The sequence below is a fragment of the Leptodactylus fuscus genome, chromosome 2 (genome assembly GCF_031893055.1).
Source record: "Leptodactylus fuscus isolate aLepFus1 chromosome 2, aLepFus1.hap2, whole genome shotgun sequence".
Classification (NCBI taxonomy): Eukaryota; Metazoa; Chordata; class Amphibia; order Anura; family Leptodactylidae; genus Leptodactylus; species Leptodactylus fuscus.
The window spans coordinates 242,806,029-242,824,908 of NC_134266.1; the positions used below are offsets into that span (position 1 = coordinate 242,806,029).

Consider the following 18,880-nt stretch of genomic DNA (forward strand, 5'->3'; position numbering starts at 1 on the left):
ACAAAGAACGTCATTTCACACAATGGGACTGAGGGCCCTGCTCAAAAGAGCTTACAATCTATGAGTATTAGTATGAAACATGCATTACAGAGGACTTTTCATGTCTTCAGGCACATGCAGATTTATATACCACCCATCTGCTCACTGTCAGAAGGCGTTCCTGGCAGTCTACCTGAGCTGTAAGGAACGCACCTCCCCTATGACGGTACTAGTCTATAGCCCTGTACTGTCAGAGGTGTTCCTTACCGCCCAGCGATGATGCAAGGCTTTGAAGAACACCTCCTCCACCCCCCAACTGCACTTGTTCATAGAAAAATAAAGCGGTTGCTCCTCTCCTGTGCTCCAGCACCACCACTGTTTTCAGGCCTCCTCGATGGTGTCAGGGACCACTGGGGCCTGTGATTAGGCCTCATGGTTCAGTGTCATGATACGCACATGCAAACGTCTTGTTGTGTGACCCTATCATTTGTAGCTGATTACTGTTATTTTTAAATAAACATTTGCGATATATCACCAAAACAATACAACTTTTTTTTTTTATTAGGAACTCAAAAATGCAGAAATAGCTTTGCGCACACAGAAAACACCACCTGGCCTTCAACATGAAAACACCGCTCCCGCTGAGTAAGTTAATAGTTCGTGAACATATGAATGACAGGAGATTCTTTGCTTGAAGTTTGAGCAAGGACTTTAATCGTAGCTTTATATTTGACATGTAAATTTGGTCTGTGTTTCTCCATATGCATTGCTAAGTGGACAGTCTGCAGTGAAAAATAGCGGAATTAATAGCTGAATTAATCTGCACTGTAGATTTTTCTCTGCATTGTATCGCTGAGATTTATCTAAAGCGACACTATTTTTTTTTTTCTTTAAGCTTTGCAATAGTAGTCATTGAAGTAGATTCAAAATCGGTCACCCCGGTCTAGGTCCTGTCTCTGCAAAACATTACAGAGCTAATACTAACCTGCACCTTCTAGGATTAGACAGTGAGGATGCCACCAGAGGTCCTAATGAATCTGCATAATATGATGCTGTCACTGGGAACATGCTGACCTGTCTGAGGGGGGGAGCAAAGCTATGAATAGCATGTTAGAGAGGGGGTGATATAGTGAGCAGTCTGTGAGAGGCAGAAAAGAAGGTGTAGGAATCTGAAGTCACATGGTAGTTCTCATAGTATCTGTATTTACACAGAAACCCTTGCTAGAAAGAGAGGTCACACTGTGATAATTTGATTCATTGAAAAAGGTCGAGGCTGAGGCCCCACGTTGCAGAAACGCAGCTTTTTTTATGGCAGATTTTGTTGCGGGTTTTTTTGAGCAAAATCCAAGAAGGGCTACAAAAGGAATAGGAGATATATAGGAAACTCTTATGCTTCTACCTTCTGCTCAGTACACTCCTGGCTTTTGCTCAAAAAAAGCAACAAAATCTGCAACAAAAAAAGCTGTGTTTCTGCAATGTGGGGCTTTAGCCTAAAGCAGGATAACAAAAGAATTTTCGAGGAACTTACCGTTCAGGAGGGTAGGCTTTCAGGCAATAGGAATCAAAAATGAACGTGTATCTTCTGCTTAAATGCCTCGATTTATGCAGAAGACAAGTGGATGGAAAGAATTTGTGTACATGTTACATGCATATAACTTCAAGGTGTCGAGCTATAATACAAGACACAGCCATTAAAAAATAACAAAAAACCCAGCAGCATGTTCGTTATTGTGACAGGGTTTACCTAAGGGCTTCAACTTTTGCAATGCAAAAATTGAAAGTAGTCATGGGATATTATGGAGAAATCTGTAGTTCAGGCTGTTTAGGGTTAATTTGCACATACAGGGTTTATTAGCAATAAGCTGGAGAGAAATGTGCAATGTTACCTATTAGAGAGCCATTGAAAATGTATTACTCCTTGTATTTAATCTTCTTTACTATTTTATAGCTACTTCCGGGTGTTAGTGGAGCAGTTTGAGGTCCAGTTGCAGCAGTACAGGCAGCAAATAGAGGAGCTTGAAAATCACCTAACACAATCCAACAGCTTGCACTTAACACCACAAGGTAGGTATCTGGCTGTATACTGTGGCATTGTGCTTGTGCTTTTTCAATCTAAAAATATCCACGTCTTTTTGTCTTTTAGACCTTTCTATGGCAATGCAAAAGCTCTACCAGACATTTGTAGCCTTAGCGGCACAGTTGCAAGTAGTCCATGAAAATGTTAAGGTAAGTGCTCAGGTTCATGTACATAACTCAGGCCTATCTGCAGTTGCATTAAATGGAATAATACATTGAGTGTCCTTGTATGTTATGTCCTCGTCATACAAAGGTAGTAGCTCTAGATAATATACTTTGACAGAATTGTTACCCTTCACTTATGAAAACATTGGTGGATTGATCAAAATGGTGCAAGAGCAGGGTGAAGAGTTCTGCATCCCTAATCCAGCCATGATTTTCTGTTTGGGAAATGAAAGCTTAAACTGGATTGGTTGATACGAGTGACCCTCATCCCCCTCGCCTTTCTATTCTAATTTTGATTGTGAATATATACGATTGCCATAGCTTTAAAACCACTTGCCTAACTCTATCTAGAGAGTTACAGTCCTTTTTTTTCAAAGTGTAAAACATAACTTTTAATATGTATATAAATAAAAGATAATAAACGCCCTAAAATAAAATGAATTACTCATACATATGGTGATGTGTTTGTTTAAATGTAGCACAAACGTCACAACAATGTGTACATAGCTGCCTGAATCCTTAATGGAAGGGATGATTTGGGGTCTAATAAATGATGAAACTCGGCATTTTTTTAGGAAAGAAAAAAGAGTAGGTCAAGACCCATATACAATCAGAGCTGCTCTTTGTTAAAAAAAAAAAAAAAAAGTGCGCTATCTATATATTTTTTTATTTATTTTAGGGGCAAACAGAAAACGCTACTGTGCTCCAAGCACCCCCCTCCCCTTTCTTGATTGTAGTTGAAGCCTCCTCCTCTTCTTGATTTACGTTTTACATGAGCAAGCGTACTACGCCTGCTCATGTAAGAAGAAATACAAGATGGCATACAGAGCAGGAGTTGTATGCTCAGTCACTTCGGTGGCCCGAGCGTACAGCGCATGTACCATGCGCCATCTTGGACTTTCTTACACGAGGCGCAGTACTCCTGCTCATTTAAGAAAGAAGTAAATAAAGAGGAGGCGGAGGCTTCAACTACAATCAAGAAGGTGACGATGATGCGGGGGTGCTCGGAGCACAGTGGGGATGCCCCTATGCTCCATGGACACGAATTTGCATAAGAAAAACATTTCTATGAAAATGCCAACGACATTGAAACCATGTAGCCTTTAGAAAGGCTATTGTAGGCATACATTACGATAGGTTTAGTTTAAATTAAATGACTCCCTTTAAATTTTCCCATTTTCGCACTTCTTATGACTCTGCCTCAAAAACTGACTGTGCTACGTATATACCACATCTTGACAAATACCATTCTCACAAGATAGTTAATGTTCTTCCCCTCTCCTGTAAGTGGTTTTACTGTTAGGGTTGATTGTGTGTGTATATGGCGCACATTCTCCTCATGACCTTGCAGAACTCTAATAGTTCTATTCCAGAGCCCTCCATGGGATGTCATCTGAAATGCTATTATCTGGTAATTCTTCTGGTAGGTATATCTTTCTCCCACATTACTACCTTGGGTTATTGTGCGTCTTGTTGTTGTTGCACTTCTCGCTGTCCTCTTATCCATTATAGTAGTTCTATGGCCTTTTCTATTTGAAACTAAACTGGCTTTCCCTCAGATGCTTAAAGAACAGTACCTTGGTTACCGAAAAGCCTTCTTGGGCGATCCCTCGGATGTATTTGAAACCAGGAGAGCCGAAGCAAAGAAATGGCAGAGCGCTCCCCGTGTTACCACCGGACCGACCCCTTTCAGCAACATACCAAACGCGGCTGCCGTTGCAATGGCTGCCACCCTGACCCAGCAGCAGCAGCCTGCTACAGGTCTGAATGCATTCAAGTTCTAGATACTTTACAACTGTGCTCAGTAAACTTTCTTTCTGTGCTGGATCTTACTGCTGGCAAAATGATTTTTACATTTTCTTATGCTATGTTAGAGCTTCTAGAATAGGCAGGGTTTACCCTTGGCAATAACTAGACCTTAGTAGTTTCCTCTGTGACTTGACTCTTTCCGTACTTAATCTGCAATCCTGCTTGCCTGTTTTTTATAAACCTTTGGGTCGAAGCTGTTGGGGAATTGTTATACTTGAAGAGGCTAGTCCATGCCTATACACTAAAAACCTTCTGATCTGAAGTCATTGTGGCCTTGGTGATGTAACGGGGAGCTAGCCTCAAAAATAACTTCATCTCAGAATGTCATTTCTAATGAAAGCATGAAGCAAAAACATAATTTCCTGTTTTAATGTGACTGCTGCTTTTTTAAGAGGACCCGTCTTCTCTCCGGACATGTCACTTAGAAAATGCTTGTGCTCCTCCAAGAAATAACCGTTCTGGAGAAGATCCTAAAGCATCAAGGGTTTTTTACTGGACTGTGATATTGAGCTCCACTTCCTCTTCTTGGTCACAAGACTTTGCTGCTGCTCAGTCTCATTCAAAGAAAAATGGGGCTGAGCTGCAGTATAAATCCCAGCCACCTCATAATGTACTGAGATGTGCCTGATAACTAGTGAAGAGACTGCAACAAACTATATCGTAGTCCTTTAAGAAGACTTGTCAGGAGAGATGCCCTGCCCTCAATAAGCCTATGCTACATGGGTGAATTTTTTTTTTTTTTTTTTTTTTTTTTTTTATAATAATTGCAATAAAAAATCCAGTGAGTGAATGTATGTTAATAACGCCATTTGCTTTTTAAATTGATGCTAAAATCAGGTATTTAATAACCTACCAAATGAAAAAAAAAATAGAAAGAAAAATCTTTTTTAGCAGCGATTAAGTGTTTATTTGGGACATGGAGCTGCTCAGTATTTTAATTGCACAATTATGGGATCCTAATGTATATATTTGTCCTATTATATCCTTAAGTTAAGGGCTTAGTAGTTGGTTGGTGTGTGTGGTTTTGTTTTTTTCTTTTTTTTTTTTCCCCCCAAATCATGGAAATAATTGCCCATGTAGCTTGGGCCTTAAGCACCATTTTGTTCTTTAAAGGGTTGTGCCAAGATTTGAGGTTCTCCCCTATTTGTAGGCTAGGGAGTTACATTCTTATTGGTGGAGGGGTCAGAATACTGGTTCCTCCACTGATCCCAAGAACAGGGTCTGTTTCCCCATCCTGATGACCAAGCTGAGCATGTACATTTCTGCTCCATTCTTTAAGGCTAAGGCCCCTCGTTGTGGAAATTCAGCTTTTTTGTTGCAGATTTCATGTGGTGTTTATTTTTTTTATTTTTTTTTTTGAGCCAAAGTCAAGAATGGCTACAAAAGGAATGGGAAATGTATAGAAAGTTCTTATACTTCTACCTACTGCTCAATCCACTCCCGGCTTTGGCTCAAAAAATCGCAACAAAAAAAGCTGTTTCTGCAACGTGGGGCTTTAGCCTGAGGGTTGGTTCACACTAGCGTTTGTATTCCGTCCAGAAGGAGTCCTCATGGAGACAATCAACACCCCCCCCCCCCGGAATACAATTGTAAGCGATGCCCATAGACTATAAGGGGCTCCGTGTGCTTGCCCTGCACTGCCCGCTGAAATGATTTGTGTGTGGCAAGCACACGGAGCCCATTATAGTCTATGGGTGTGCTTTGACAGTACACTGCTTGCCATTGTGATTGCATTCTGTCCGGGGGGCTCCTCATGCGGACTCCTTCCGGACAGAATACAAACACTAGTGTGAACCTACCCTGTGGGAGTGCCAGAGATGGCGGAGGACAGTGCTCTGCCATCTGCAACACTCCCTCAAAGGGTGAATGGGCATGCATGTCCTTGCTGCTTCATCAGGATGGACTGACTGGATCCCCGTTCTTAGGATCAGTTTGGTTTCCAGCCCCCCCACTGATCAGGAAGTAATTCCCTATTCTATCAATAGGGGATCAAGTCAAATCTTTAAATCTAAATAAGTTGAAAACTATTTGCCATTTTTTATTTATTTCGGAATATATATGTTTACGTTGGTCGTAGCTTAGTCTTGGCTCAAATCGCCTGCATAGATGGAATAAAAACACGACGTGGGTAGCGCAGGATCTTGCTACATACAGGTATACATTGAATGCACTGATAGGACTTTATGCAGCAAGCTCCCTCTAGTGGTGAAGACAGCAAATGTTGTTGTTCTTTAGCTCTGTGTGCTGAGAATTTGGAGCCTTGTCTCAAAACAAAAACTGAGCTTCAGCTGCTATAAATCAATATTAAGATAGAGGTTAGCACTGACATTTGGATCTAAGACTATTGGTGGTGGAGAATCGCATAGTAGCCATAGCTGTGCACCAGCTTGCGTCAGATCATAGCTGCAGTTATCCCTGTTGTGTATTGCTTAGCTTCTCTACGGACTATGTTGCTCCAATAGACTGATAGAGAGCAGAGGATAAACGCCATTGTTCAACATATCAGCGTGCCATGTGTTCCCTTTCAGTCTGTGGAGCACAAAGGAAAAGGGAGGTTGTAGAAGGTGCTGCAAAATGAAAGATCAGAAATGTATTCTCCACCTTCCTTTCATGCTGCCAAAGTAACCAGTCTGATATCTGGATGCACGCCAGTCATCATGTAAAGAAACCTGAGCGATTCACTTTTTGTAGGTGGTCCAGAATTCCTAGAACCCCGTATCTGGTATTCACTTTGCCTTAGCACGTCGGGTGACAAAGGGACCCAGAAATGGGACATGGCTAACAATACCAGACACCGCCACTAGACTAGAGTGGTATTGTCTTGGGAGACGAACCTTCCTTTCCTCACCCCCGATTCCATGCTATTTGTTAGAGGGGTTTTCTGGGGTTTTAAGACTCTTGGCCTGTTCTTAGGAGCAGTAATAAGGATCACATAAAGGGGCAGCAGTTCATGGGCCCTCCTGTTTATCAGGCACAGTGCTGTAGTTTTGGTCATGGCTATGCGTGGTACTGCAGTTCTTTCCCAGTGAAGTAAATGCAATACCAGACCCAGCTACAACAGAATATGCAGCATTAATGCAATATCAGTATTAAATTCACAGAAAAACCCCTGAGGCCTGTCCTTACAGAAGCAAAACATTGTAGAAAGTGTTGAAGCTTTTGCTAGAGTTTATGAAACGGGCGTGGATTTAGCAGAAGTGGAGTATCTAAACTTTTTGTTTAAGTCTCTTTTGGCTTTGAGTAAAAAAAAAAAAAAAAAAAAATGCAGCTTTTTTTTTTTTTTTTTGCAATGTTTGGCCTCAGCTTTAAAGGGGTTTTGTCATTATAGGGACGATCTACAAGATCAGTGTTACGGGTCAAATTGCTGGTGCCCAAAACTCCCCTTGTATCCCTCATCACAATGACTTGCCAGCGCACTTGGCCACATGATACTCTGTTCTATGGGACTTTTGGAGATTGTGGTCCCAGTAGCTCTATAGAAGTAAATGGAGTGGCGTTTAGGCTAGCACCTCATTCACATTACGGATGCAGGGGGAGTTTTGTGCCCCCTTTCTCCTGACTGGGGTCCCAGCAGTTTTATCTGACACTTATTGTTTGTCCTTCGACTAGGGAATAAGTGTCTGTAATGCACAAACCCTTTGTATTTAGTTTGGACGGTTTTCTGCTAATGTTTTATTGCCTGATCAACTTTTTATACTTAAAAGTGCCAAAACCCCACCACAATCCCTTGCAGCTCATGACTACTCTTTATTTCTTCTGTACATTGCTGGCTCTGCCAGTACCAGTCAGCAGAAAGAATCCTTTATATTACGTTATAATGAACATCTAATGATCATGTGAATGTAAATAATAATGTTTATCATGGATTAGGTTTAGTATATCTGTAGACAGCAGGTGAGATTTCTGTATTAGGGGAGCTTTCCTGCTGTCATGGTGTGCAGTGTTGCTCCGTAGCCTATAAGAATGTGTATGAAGAAATCTTTAATGCTGCATACATATGTTCCCTGCTGCAAATGTCTGGTTATTTTCTGTTCCAGTAAAAAGTTTCCCACGATGAACATTTACTACATATCCAAAGGAGAGGTAATGCATGTCTAATCGCTGTGGTCCCCAGCAATCACGAGACGGGTGTCCCAAATTTCCCTGTTCTTCCCCATTGTACATCCACAGTGAATAGAATGGTGGTCGCACATGCATTGTGCCAGTCCATTCATTCTCAGGGACAGACCGAAAGCGGATCCCTCTTGTGGCTGTACAGTGAGGAGAAGTTGGGAGCTCAGGGCCTCATTTTAAAGGGGCTCTATCAGCAAAATCATGCTAATAGAGCCCCACATATGCGTGAATAGCCTTTAAAAAGGCTATTCAGGCACCATAAATCTTATATTAACCCTTGGTCCTGTTTTTAAATAAAAGGATAAAAACATATATGCAAAACTTACTTGAACATGCACCCTTGGCGGGGGTGCACGGTGTGAAGTCATCTTCGGGCACACCTGCCTCTTCTGTCTTCTTGGAGTAACGCCCTCTTCTCCGTGTCTTCTTCCAGCTTCTTCTCGTGAAATCCCACGCCTGCGTAGTAGCGCTTCCCTCCAAATCGCTACTGCACAGGCTCACTTGCCACTTCACTTTAATGGCAGTTCGCGATTGTACTGCGCATGCTCAGTACTATCGAGTACGTCTACGGGACTTCAGCCTGCACAGTAGCGATTCGGAGGGAAGCACTACTACTCAGGCGCGGGATTTCACGAGAAGAAGCCGGTAGAAGACACGGAGAAGAGGGCGTTACTCCAAGAAGACACAAGAGGCAGGCGTGCCCGAAGCTGACGTCACATCGTTTATCCCCGCCCAGGGTGCACGTTCAGGTAAGTTTTGCATATGTTTTTATCCTTTTATTTAAAAACGGGACCGGGGGTTAATATAAGATTTACGGTGCCTGAATAGCCTTTTTAAAGGCTATTCACACATATGTGGTGCTCTATTAGCATGATTTTGCTGATAGAGCCCCTTTAAGGCCTGGTTCACGTCTGCATTCGGTATTCCATTCAGGGAGTCTTCTTGGGGGTCCCCCCTGAACAGAAACCAAGACACCTTTAAAAAGCAGTTAGCTAAGGAACCACACAGACCCCATAGACTATAATGGGGTCTGTTTGATTTCTGCACAAAACATGCAGAGAAATAAAAGTGCTGCTTGCAGTGCTTTTCTCTTCGCATGATTCGTGCAGACACTGAGTGGAAACCACATGGACCCTATTACAGTCTGTGGGGTCCATGTGGTTTCTTAGCTAACAGCTTATAATGCTTATAAGTTTCCATTCAGGGGGTCCCTAAGTGGAATCCCCAAACAAAATAGTGAACACAGATGTGAACCGGGCCTAAGTGTTTTCTGGGTCCTTGGCGAGTAGACATTTGTTACCTAGATCATGGATACATAACTTCTTGTGTGGGAACCTGTTTGGTTGTTTACATAGTCTGGAATTCCCTTTCCATGCTGATTAGACCAATATTTAACATTTTTTTTTGTAACATGGTTGCTTTTCATGACTTGCCATTTTTTGGGGGGAGCAATTTGTTACCTTTTATTTAATAGTTTGAAGTTATATTTATATTATTATTAGTATTGTGTTAGAAACACTACAGAAAGTTTATTTGGTTAAAGTCTACCTCCAATGAGAAAGAGCAGTGCGCTTAGATCCTCATGAAAAGTACCTCTTTTCGAGAGCCTTTCCCTTCAATGCTCAGCCATTTTTTTGCTGCAGACTCGTGCTTACTCCTGACGTTCTCTATTACAGATACAGTACAGCTGCAGCCTCATTACTCTGTATATAGCTCCTATTAAACCAGCTACACCCCTTCCCTTATTGGTATGGGGGTGTACATGGTGTTGAATCTGTGCTGATGGTGCTGTAATCACACAACATGAACTACCAGTTTCCTTGCACAGTCAGACAGCCCGTATTTATCACATGTGAGTAAGACGCTCAGGTTATTTTAGTTGATTCATCTGTCACTGACAATGTCTGTCTGCTCTTGCAGCTTCGGCAGGGAGAAAGTAAAGGGCTCTAATGATTCTCCTACTCTGCAGCAGTCTGACATGAATGGAGTGAGCACTTGTTTTTATTCTAGACTATAAATGTGAGTTCCTGAAGAGGGTTTTTACTAGATCACTGGAGGTATGCTTTACATGTTCATTGTTTTTAGTGTGTGGGGTGGTTGAAGTTCCCCTAGTAGATGCTCTTCTTGCCATTTGCTAAAGTGCTTACGTTTTGGTACTGCGTAAAGGCAATAAAAGTTGTATATATTTTACAGCGCATTACAAATGCGGATACATTATTGTGCCATGTATTATTATGCTGCAGCCTTCGTATCGCTAAAACAATTATAATAGGATTTAGATTTTGTATGTAAAGTGTTACTGTATAGTATGTTACACATAGATTTATACACACAACGTGTACTTTGTATGCAGGAAGTCTCTAGGCAGCAGCCAGAATCTTATCCTGGAAGTGTATTGCTATATGGGGTTTGGGACTCTGATCCAACAGCTATGAATATTAGGCCCCGTTCACACAGGGCAAGAGGGGGTGGATTTTGGCGCTGAATCCACGTCATAATCCACCCCCTCACAATATAGGCCTATGTAGACTGCTAGCTTTTTTCCGTGAGCGGCATGTTGCGCAAGCTGCGGATTCAGCCACTGCATCAGCCTCGCGGCAGCACCCTCCGCGCTAGGCTTATTCATTTGGGCCTACTCCGGAGCCGGAAGCCGTGGGAGGCGCATTTTGGTCCTATTCTGACGCAGCTTCCAGTGTCAAAATCGGGACCAAAATTGTCAAATATACCTCTCTGATCCCTGTCGCCCCAGTTCTTGTAGCTCTGGTGCTTTCGGATCTTTTTCAACACAGTAGACCCGCCTCAGCCAAGGTTTGGTCATTTTCTGTTTGTCTATAGAAAGCAGGAAACAGACTGGTAGGAAACTAGGAAGGATCGCAACAGGAGCAGCGAGGGATCTGCACGACTTAAAATTAATTTGTAGACTGAATTTTGCGAGCTTTAATATATTTTATATTGTAATTATCAAAGCTTAATTTTTTTTGGGTTATTTACTTTTCTATTAACAAAGACTTGTATTAATATTAAACTGACTTGATGCGGTACACTGATGGGTAACCCCAAAAATGTGACCTTGGTGGGTTTTATTTATTTATTTTTTCAGGCTAGTGAATGCTTATGGGGATTATTGGTGCACAGAATTAGTGACAATAGAATATTCGAGTCTGTAATTCTACATTGTGTTACTATTTGAGGTTTGACCTGGTTTTTCGACATATTAGAGAGGTCACTCACTTTGGTGTCATTGCTGTGACATGTATATTAAATCTATAAGGGCTATTCCCCTTGTAAGTCTTCCACTGCCAGTGCCTACACAAACTACCACCAGTTATAGAGGGGAAATGATATTGAGCCATTTATGAAGGAGGCAGAATGAGTAGTTTGGTGACTCCGCAGCCCTGATGGCAACTAATTCATTTCAGAGCCCTTATCGGTTGCTATGAGGTACTCCTTTGCTTTTGTTGTATGGTACCAGCATATTCTCCAGTCTTTCGCAGGGATTGGCATCACTCACTTCAGTTCTTGTCCCAAAATCCAATAAAAATGCACTCTCTAGTGCCAGTTTTATTGTAAGCCAGTTAAAGGGCTTTTTGAAAGTTAAAAGGGGTTTCCTAGACTTATTAATTGACATATTTATGATAGGTCATTTATTAATAAGATTGGCAGTGGTCTGACACCCTGAGCCCCTGGCCGATCAGCCGCTTAGAGACCACAGTGTTCAGGTGATCACTGCAGTTTCTTCATATCTTACCAAGCACGGCTCCATACACTTGAGCAGCGGCCATGCTTGCTATTACAGCTCAGTCCCTTCCCTTGAGTGAGCTACAGCTGCAGTCAGGGCTATAAAGTGGAAATGGCATTCAGGGGCCGACTGCAAACAAGTAATCTATGGGGGTCCAGTGTGTTGGACCACCACTGATTTTCAGTTGTTGACCTATCCTAAAGTCCTCAATTTAAAAGTCCAGGAAAACCTCTTTAAATATTGATGACCTATCATAGGATTTGTCACCAGTATCTGATCGCTGGAGCCGGACATCCACAGCTCAGCTGTTTGAATAGACACCCGTATTTGGGGGAGCGCTGAAGCCCCTCTGCCAAATAACCAGCTCAGCCCTGTACACTATGTGGTGGTTGTGCGTACTATTGAGTTGCAATCGGGCCACGTGATGAAAGAATATAAGGCCACTGGTCTGTGAAGTGCCGCTGCTCCTGCCATCCATTTTTAATTCTGAAACACCTTTTGGGCTTCATGCAGATATTTATTTATTCATTTCTGAATACAATACACGACGACAGTTATCCAACGACTGGCAAGGATTCCTAGCATCAAAGATGGCTGTGATACTTGCACCCTGGCTCTCCAAACAGTGTTCAGGTTGGGAAATGCAAATGATATACAGACTGGATATTCCAGACTGTATTTGGCAGTGTGCAGTCGGCCTAAATTCATCAGTTTTTATGTAGAAAATTGGCTTTTGGCTGCTCCCCCCCCCCCTTTTCTCTCCCTCACACATACTATGTTTCTGTGATGTGCTAATGCCAGTGGCTCTGTAATATAGACCTGTCAGACTCCATGTATTGCTCTGTGTGAGCCATGAGTCTATACGGAGGAGCTAGTTGACTTCACTTGTGATTTTGACCAATCACATGTCCATTTCCACTGTAGTTAATGTAGTGTAACATCGCAGACTAGACTGCTATTGGCATGTCAGGGAAGTCTAACGTAGTCTAAGAGGACTGGGCAGGGGTGGGATCTGTAATGAATACTTGTAAGGTACATAGATGACGTTCAGGAGGATCACTATGTACATTAGGTGAAGAAAAATAACACTCAGTGTAAAGTAGTTCTAGAAGTAAAGAGCATTTTGGTGATTACTGCTCATGGATATTCCCACTTTTTAGAGTGAAAGGATTTTCCAATCCAAAATTTGATTTATTCGAAGTATAGACCGTGGATATTTCTGATCACCACTGGTCATCTTCTCTCAGAATAGAGCAGGAAGCAGACAACACTGTTCTCTGCTTAGTGGCCAGAACAGGGTATTGCAGGTAAGCTCTCACTCACTTGAATGGGAGGTTAGCTGCAGTGACACTACACAGAGCTGTCTGCTTCCTGCTCTATTTTCTCTGTATCGGCTGCTGAGAACGGCTGATGTCAGACCCTTACAGATCTATCCTAAAGATGTCATCGATATCAGATCATCAATCATTTGAGCCTGGAAAATCCCTTTAAGCTAAGAAGTCTGTAGATGGCACATGTAGCTGTAGCCTTGTACCTGGATGAGGGAGATTGCTCAGTGGTGTTTATTAAGCTTTGTTGCTTTAGGCTTTACTGACCTTGCGTATATACTCGCGTTCCCTATAAAATAACACTTCTGTAGCATTGTTTCACAGACATATCCTTTGTTTTTCCTCCTGGTAATGTGTAAATAAATTGACAACTGGGTGTTGGCCATTTCAATGGTACCCAGCCAGAGACCTTGTTACTGTTTAAGGACAACACCCAATTGACAAGTGGAATGGCAATGCCCAATTGTCAGTTTAAGGCTATGGCCCCACTATGCAGAAACGCTGTTTGTTTTGTTTGTTTTGTTTGTTTTGTTTGGTTTGTTTGTTTGTTTGTTTGTTTGTTTGTTTGTTTGTTTGTTTGCCAAAGTCAGGAGTGAATTTGACATAAGGGAACCATCTAAGTGGTTCCTATGTATTTTCCATTCCTTTTCAAGCCACTTGTGACTTTGGCTCAGACGCAGTGAAATCTGCAAAAAAAATAAAAAAAATAAATATATATATATATATATATATATATATATATATATATATATATATATATATATATATATATAAAAAATTTCAATTACTGCACCGTGGGGTTTCAGCCGAATTCTAGTTTCTCAGGAAGAATAACAGAGGAATATCACAAACAAATTGTAATGTAAAGAATCGTTAACTCCCAGAGAATAAATGGAATGAACAATGCTAAACATGTAGGCAAAAAATATCTATTCAGTATGGGAATAATACGTAATATTTTCTAGTGAATATTTCACTTCTCTAGTTTCTACTTTAGGTAGAGCCTGGCAGATGATACAAAAAAAAAAATGAAGTCTGTGGCCAAAAATGTTCAGTAGTTTTCTCTTTATATTCTGTTCCTTTTTGTTGCTTTCTTTTTTTGGTCATTGAAAACTGCTGTTACTGTTTTTACAAACTTGACCTGATTCACTGGCGTTGCAGCATACGCACGTGCCGGACGCGGTAAAACCATGTTTCAGTGCATCAGCCGATCTATACCTCGCCTTGAATCATGTGTTTACCCCCAGCATACCAGGTTCCAGATACCGATGTGTGTGATACTGAACTGTCATGTTACCCTTTGATTCTTTTGAAATTGAAAAATAAATGGAATAAACAATAATTTATGGTCGTCTTCTTTATATTTAGTGCTGTTGTATGGCCAGTAACTCTAGTGTTTAATGAATGACTATGGGAGTCTGTCCTGTATGGTTATTTCTTAGTTGGTCTTACCTCTCTGCCTTTTAAGTTTTTGTTTAATTTTTCAAGTAAGGAAAGTTTTTGTTTTTTATTTTTTTTTTCCTTTTTTTTTTGTTTGTCCTTTTGGTTTTTTCTTTTTTGTTTACTCTTCATACTAGGGCCTCGGCCTTCTCTAGGAGTGGGTTTTGGAGCACCATTCGGCTCAGCTATGAGTACTGCTCTGCAGCCGGCTGGCTTGGGCTCTTCAAATCTTGGAGGTACATTTCTATATTTTATTATCTTTATTATAACTTTTAGAGTACTTTTGTGACATAAGAAAAACGAATTGTATTTTATTCTTTTGGAAATGAGCTGCAGACATGGCTGCTACGATCAGTATGGAGCAATGGCTGGGTATACAATGAAGGGGATGCAACACGAGTACCACAACCCTAACACCTGGACTATCCTAAAGATCTTTGACCCCTGGTTCACTCTAGCGTATGTATTTCGTCCGGGGAGAGTCCGCATGGAGACCTCACGGACGGAATACAATCGCGATTGCAAGTGCTGTGCTGTCAAAGCGCACAGACCCTATAGACTATAATGGGATCTGTGTGTTTGCCATAATGTCCATATGATTTGTGCGTGCCAAGCACACAGACCCCATTTATAGTCTAGCAATTTATAGTATAGCAATTGCATTCCGTCCACGGGGTCTTCATGCGGACTCTCCCCGGACGGAATACATACAATAGTGTGAACCAACCCATAACTGGATTTGATAGTTTTAATTTCCCCCTCCCCACCCTCAAGATTTCAGTGGGCAGGCTCACACTTTCTTGCACCTTTTTCTTTTTTTGCTTATTCACCATGTTCATTTTATGAAGACAAGACTCTGTAACTAAGGTGTTTGCCTGATCATACTTGCATCTGCTAATTCCCTGTCACTACTTTTCTGACATCTGCATCCTTCATTTGGTGCTGCTCCTCTGATTCTAGTGCAGTTAAAATTGTTCTCCTCTAGTCTCCACCAATTCTGCATTCGGCAGCTAGCAGCTGGTACACGGAGAATCCAGCAGGAAGCTCCATTGTGTATAGTGGCCAGACTAGGTACTGCAGATAGGCTCCTATTCAATGGAATGGAGCTAAGCTGCAGTGACCTAGTTTAGCCACTATTCTGAGGGCTGCGCTGTCTGCTTCCTGCTCCATTTATTTGTCATCTGCTGAGAACAGCTGATCAGTGGGGGTGTCAGGTGTCTGTCTTTAGAATAGGTCATCAGTATTTTTTTGCTTGGAAACCCCCATAAGTAGAGCAGAGTTGCCCTACCCAACGCAGCCCAGGGGCAAGAGTTGCGCTGATTTCTTCAGAGCCTCCTGCACAGGCTCACGTCTATAGATTGTCCTATACACTGAAGCCTTATATCTATATAGTCTCCTACTTGGGCTGCTTCTCTTACATCCTCCTTGCTTTACTGATTGTTTTCTGTGCTTTAGCTTTTGGAACCGTTTTTTCATAGCCATATAAAACATGTGGTTTTGCCATAAAAACATCATTTTAGCTTCGGAGTAAGACAGAACTGTGGTTGCAGATGTCTACAATCACACGGCAGTAAAACAAGAGAACCTCTGCGTGTAATAATGGCATGTGTGAGGTTACAGCTTCATGTGCGTAGGACTGGCTCCGAGCAAGGGAGGCACGAGGTCACGTTACGTGAAATGAGGTGCCATTTATCCGACATGCTGTGCAAACCAGGGAAACTGTGTACGGCGTATACTCTAGAAGTCATGAACTGGAGTCATCTGTACACTGCAAGTCCCTATGGTCCTTGCATATGATATATACCACTTACTTTTTTTTTTTTTTTCCTTAGACTTTGGGGTTTTCCTTTATGGACTACCTTACCTTTAAAATCAATGGTTTGTGCAATGCATGGAAATTCTGTATCCTCCAGAAAGTTGCTACGTTAGCTGCCGTCTGGTAGTTGAAGACTAGCACAACACCCATTGACGTGTACATCATTTGACAACAGGGACCAATTCTGTTAGATGCTCCCGTCACCTCATAGTGGAATGAGGTTGTCAGGCCTCATGTTTAATATCTGCATGGCATTCAGCACTCCAAGTCTTGTGCCTTAACCTCTGCCTACTACTACTCCATATACTGCTTCCTCTTTAGCACCATCTTTGCATACGTTGCTATTTTCCACATTGTGAGAGAGGTCAGCAATAGTGATATGTACATTCTGACAGTTTTCTTTCTGCTCTTGGTTTCCCTCTGAAATCTGATAGTTAGTCAGTAGTCACTTATCCTTATTTACAGGGTCAGTGCCAGAGAACCTGGTTAATGTAAGATGGTTAAGAGTTGGTGCAGGGATACTCTGCCTCCCATTCTGACATGGTGCTAAGAGAGGCTCCTCTGCACCCTGGGCAGGGCACTTACCAAGGCAACAGTACAGCGCCCAGTGAATAGTGTGAACTTCTCTACAAGTTAACAGGGTACATACACAATGCTATCTGGGCGGCAGTGGCTCCCTTAGTAACTCTACCGCCCAGTATTTAGTTGTATCACCACACTCAGATTCTGCAGAAAAGTATGCCTTGCCAGCCCCTTTAAGGGTAATGTTTACAAAGCAACCAGTTCGCCTGAAGTTGCTGTGTAAATTTATCCTTTAGGTGACTAAATAATATGGGGTGACCATCTGGTGTCCCTGAAGAGTGGATAAATCTCCCGGGGGCCGCAATGCCTCTCCTATGTGTGACATGGCCTCTTAACAGCACATTGTGTGTCCACATTTTGAAAAAGGTATGCAACATGCCCCAAAATTGAGGCAGGGCTTTGCAGAGGGGTCATGGCTGTCTCCATTTGGTAGGTCTTCCAGCGGTCAGCTTGGCAAAGTCAGGACTAACTTAAGAACTCTTATCTGCTTTTTGGAACCGTGTAGACCAGTAGTGTTTCTATTAATTCATTTCTATGCCTTAAAGCTGTTATGTTAACTTATAGTTCTGCCCTATATGCTGTATCAGGGGTGATAGTCTGATCTGTGGGAATTTGACAACTTTTTATCCTTGTGTGAATAGAACTGCTGTTAGCAAATGCATTGCTGCTCCATTTACTTCTATGGGATTGCTGGAGTAGAATACGTTACCTACGAGAGCCCAATAAAGAATGAATGAATGGAATATCATGCATTCTCTATCTGTCATTAGCTATGAAACGGTGTATCCCAAAATTTGGATCCCCACAGATTAGTTTTCCCCCTTACCAGATAACGTAAAATTCACCATTGTAGGGACTGAGGGGCGGAGCATCACACAGGGATCCTGCTTGGCGATGGAGTCCCTGTATTAAGCTCCTCCCCCTCAGGCCTTACATTCGGTATAAAACTGTATCCACCTAGTCCATAGTATGTAATGAGTGCCAGTTAGATGGGTCACAGATGTTATCCTGACCTCTGTATACCATTCATTCTCACAGAATATATAATGTGGTGTCTTGACGCCTCTCCATGTTTATTAATGGTGTATATTTCTCTTTTAAACCTGTTATGAAATCTAGCACATGGCTTGTGCTTGGTGGAGAAGCCATTATGCATTGTTATTGTACATTAAGTGTGTGCATGTGTTATATATAACCTTTGTAGCTGTCTACGTGTTACTGTGTTACAAATGATGTTACATGTGTTTTGTCTAATACTGTCCCACTAGGATTTGGAAGTAGTTCTGCTTTTGGAGGTAACACCTCTGGGGCCTCCACCTTTGGCTTTGGAACTGCAAATAAACCATCTGGAAGCCTCAGTGCAGGTTTGTATTGTGTCTGTATGTGTATATATTAGTTGAGCAGCTTTGTGTAATATGGTGATGCGTATATGCAGCATTATGTTAATAATGATGGATGTTCTCCAAGCAGAATCTCCTAGGTCATTAGAAATTCTTACACCATCAGTTTGCATACAATTGTTACATTTCCAGGGGTTGTATATTCTCCTTTTATAATTTCAGCAATACGACCGGCACTTAAGGTCTATCTCTGGATTTAGTCAATAACATTGAAAAACAGTGGAAATTATGATTCACATTTTTGAGACATTTATGGCCCCATGTCACTTCTGTGGCATAAAAATATTGGCAGCCAGCGCCTGCCTCGTCATCTGTTGCATCCTCCATTGGAATGGGGAGTCTAAGGCTGGCGTAAAAATAGTCTTGATAAATCTACAGTGTTACGACCAGCTCTGGACACTCGGGTCAATGCAGAGGATGTGTAGCGCTATGT

The 18,880-nt window shown here is 41.9% G+C and overlaps 1 protein-coding gene across 3 annotated transcripts in view; it reads left to right on the plus strand.

Moving 5' to 3' along the window:
- The window catches only part of NUP58 (nucleoporin 58), a 34,512-nt gene that overhangs the window by 13,190 nt on the left and 2,442 nt on the right, over positions 1-18,880 (plus strand). Inside the window, exons 9-14 of one of the 3 annotated variants that reach the window (XM_075265960.1) lie at positions 545-624; positions 1,928-2,043; positions 2,123-2,205; positions 3,780-3,981; positions 14,787-14,885; positions 18,316-18,411. In XM_075265960.1, coding sequence (XP_075122061.1) covers positions 545-624; positions 1,928-2,043; positions 2,123-2,205; positions 3,780-3,981; positions 14,787-14,885; positions 18,316-18,411 — 676 coding nt within the window. The remainder of the gene's footprint in view (positions 1-544; positions 625-1,927; positions 2,044-2,122; positions 2,206-3,779; positions 3,982-14,786; positions 14,886-18,315; positions 18,412-18,880) is intronic. The other 2 variants (XM_075265961.1, XM_075265962.1) reach the window with 2 other exon arrangements.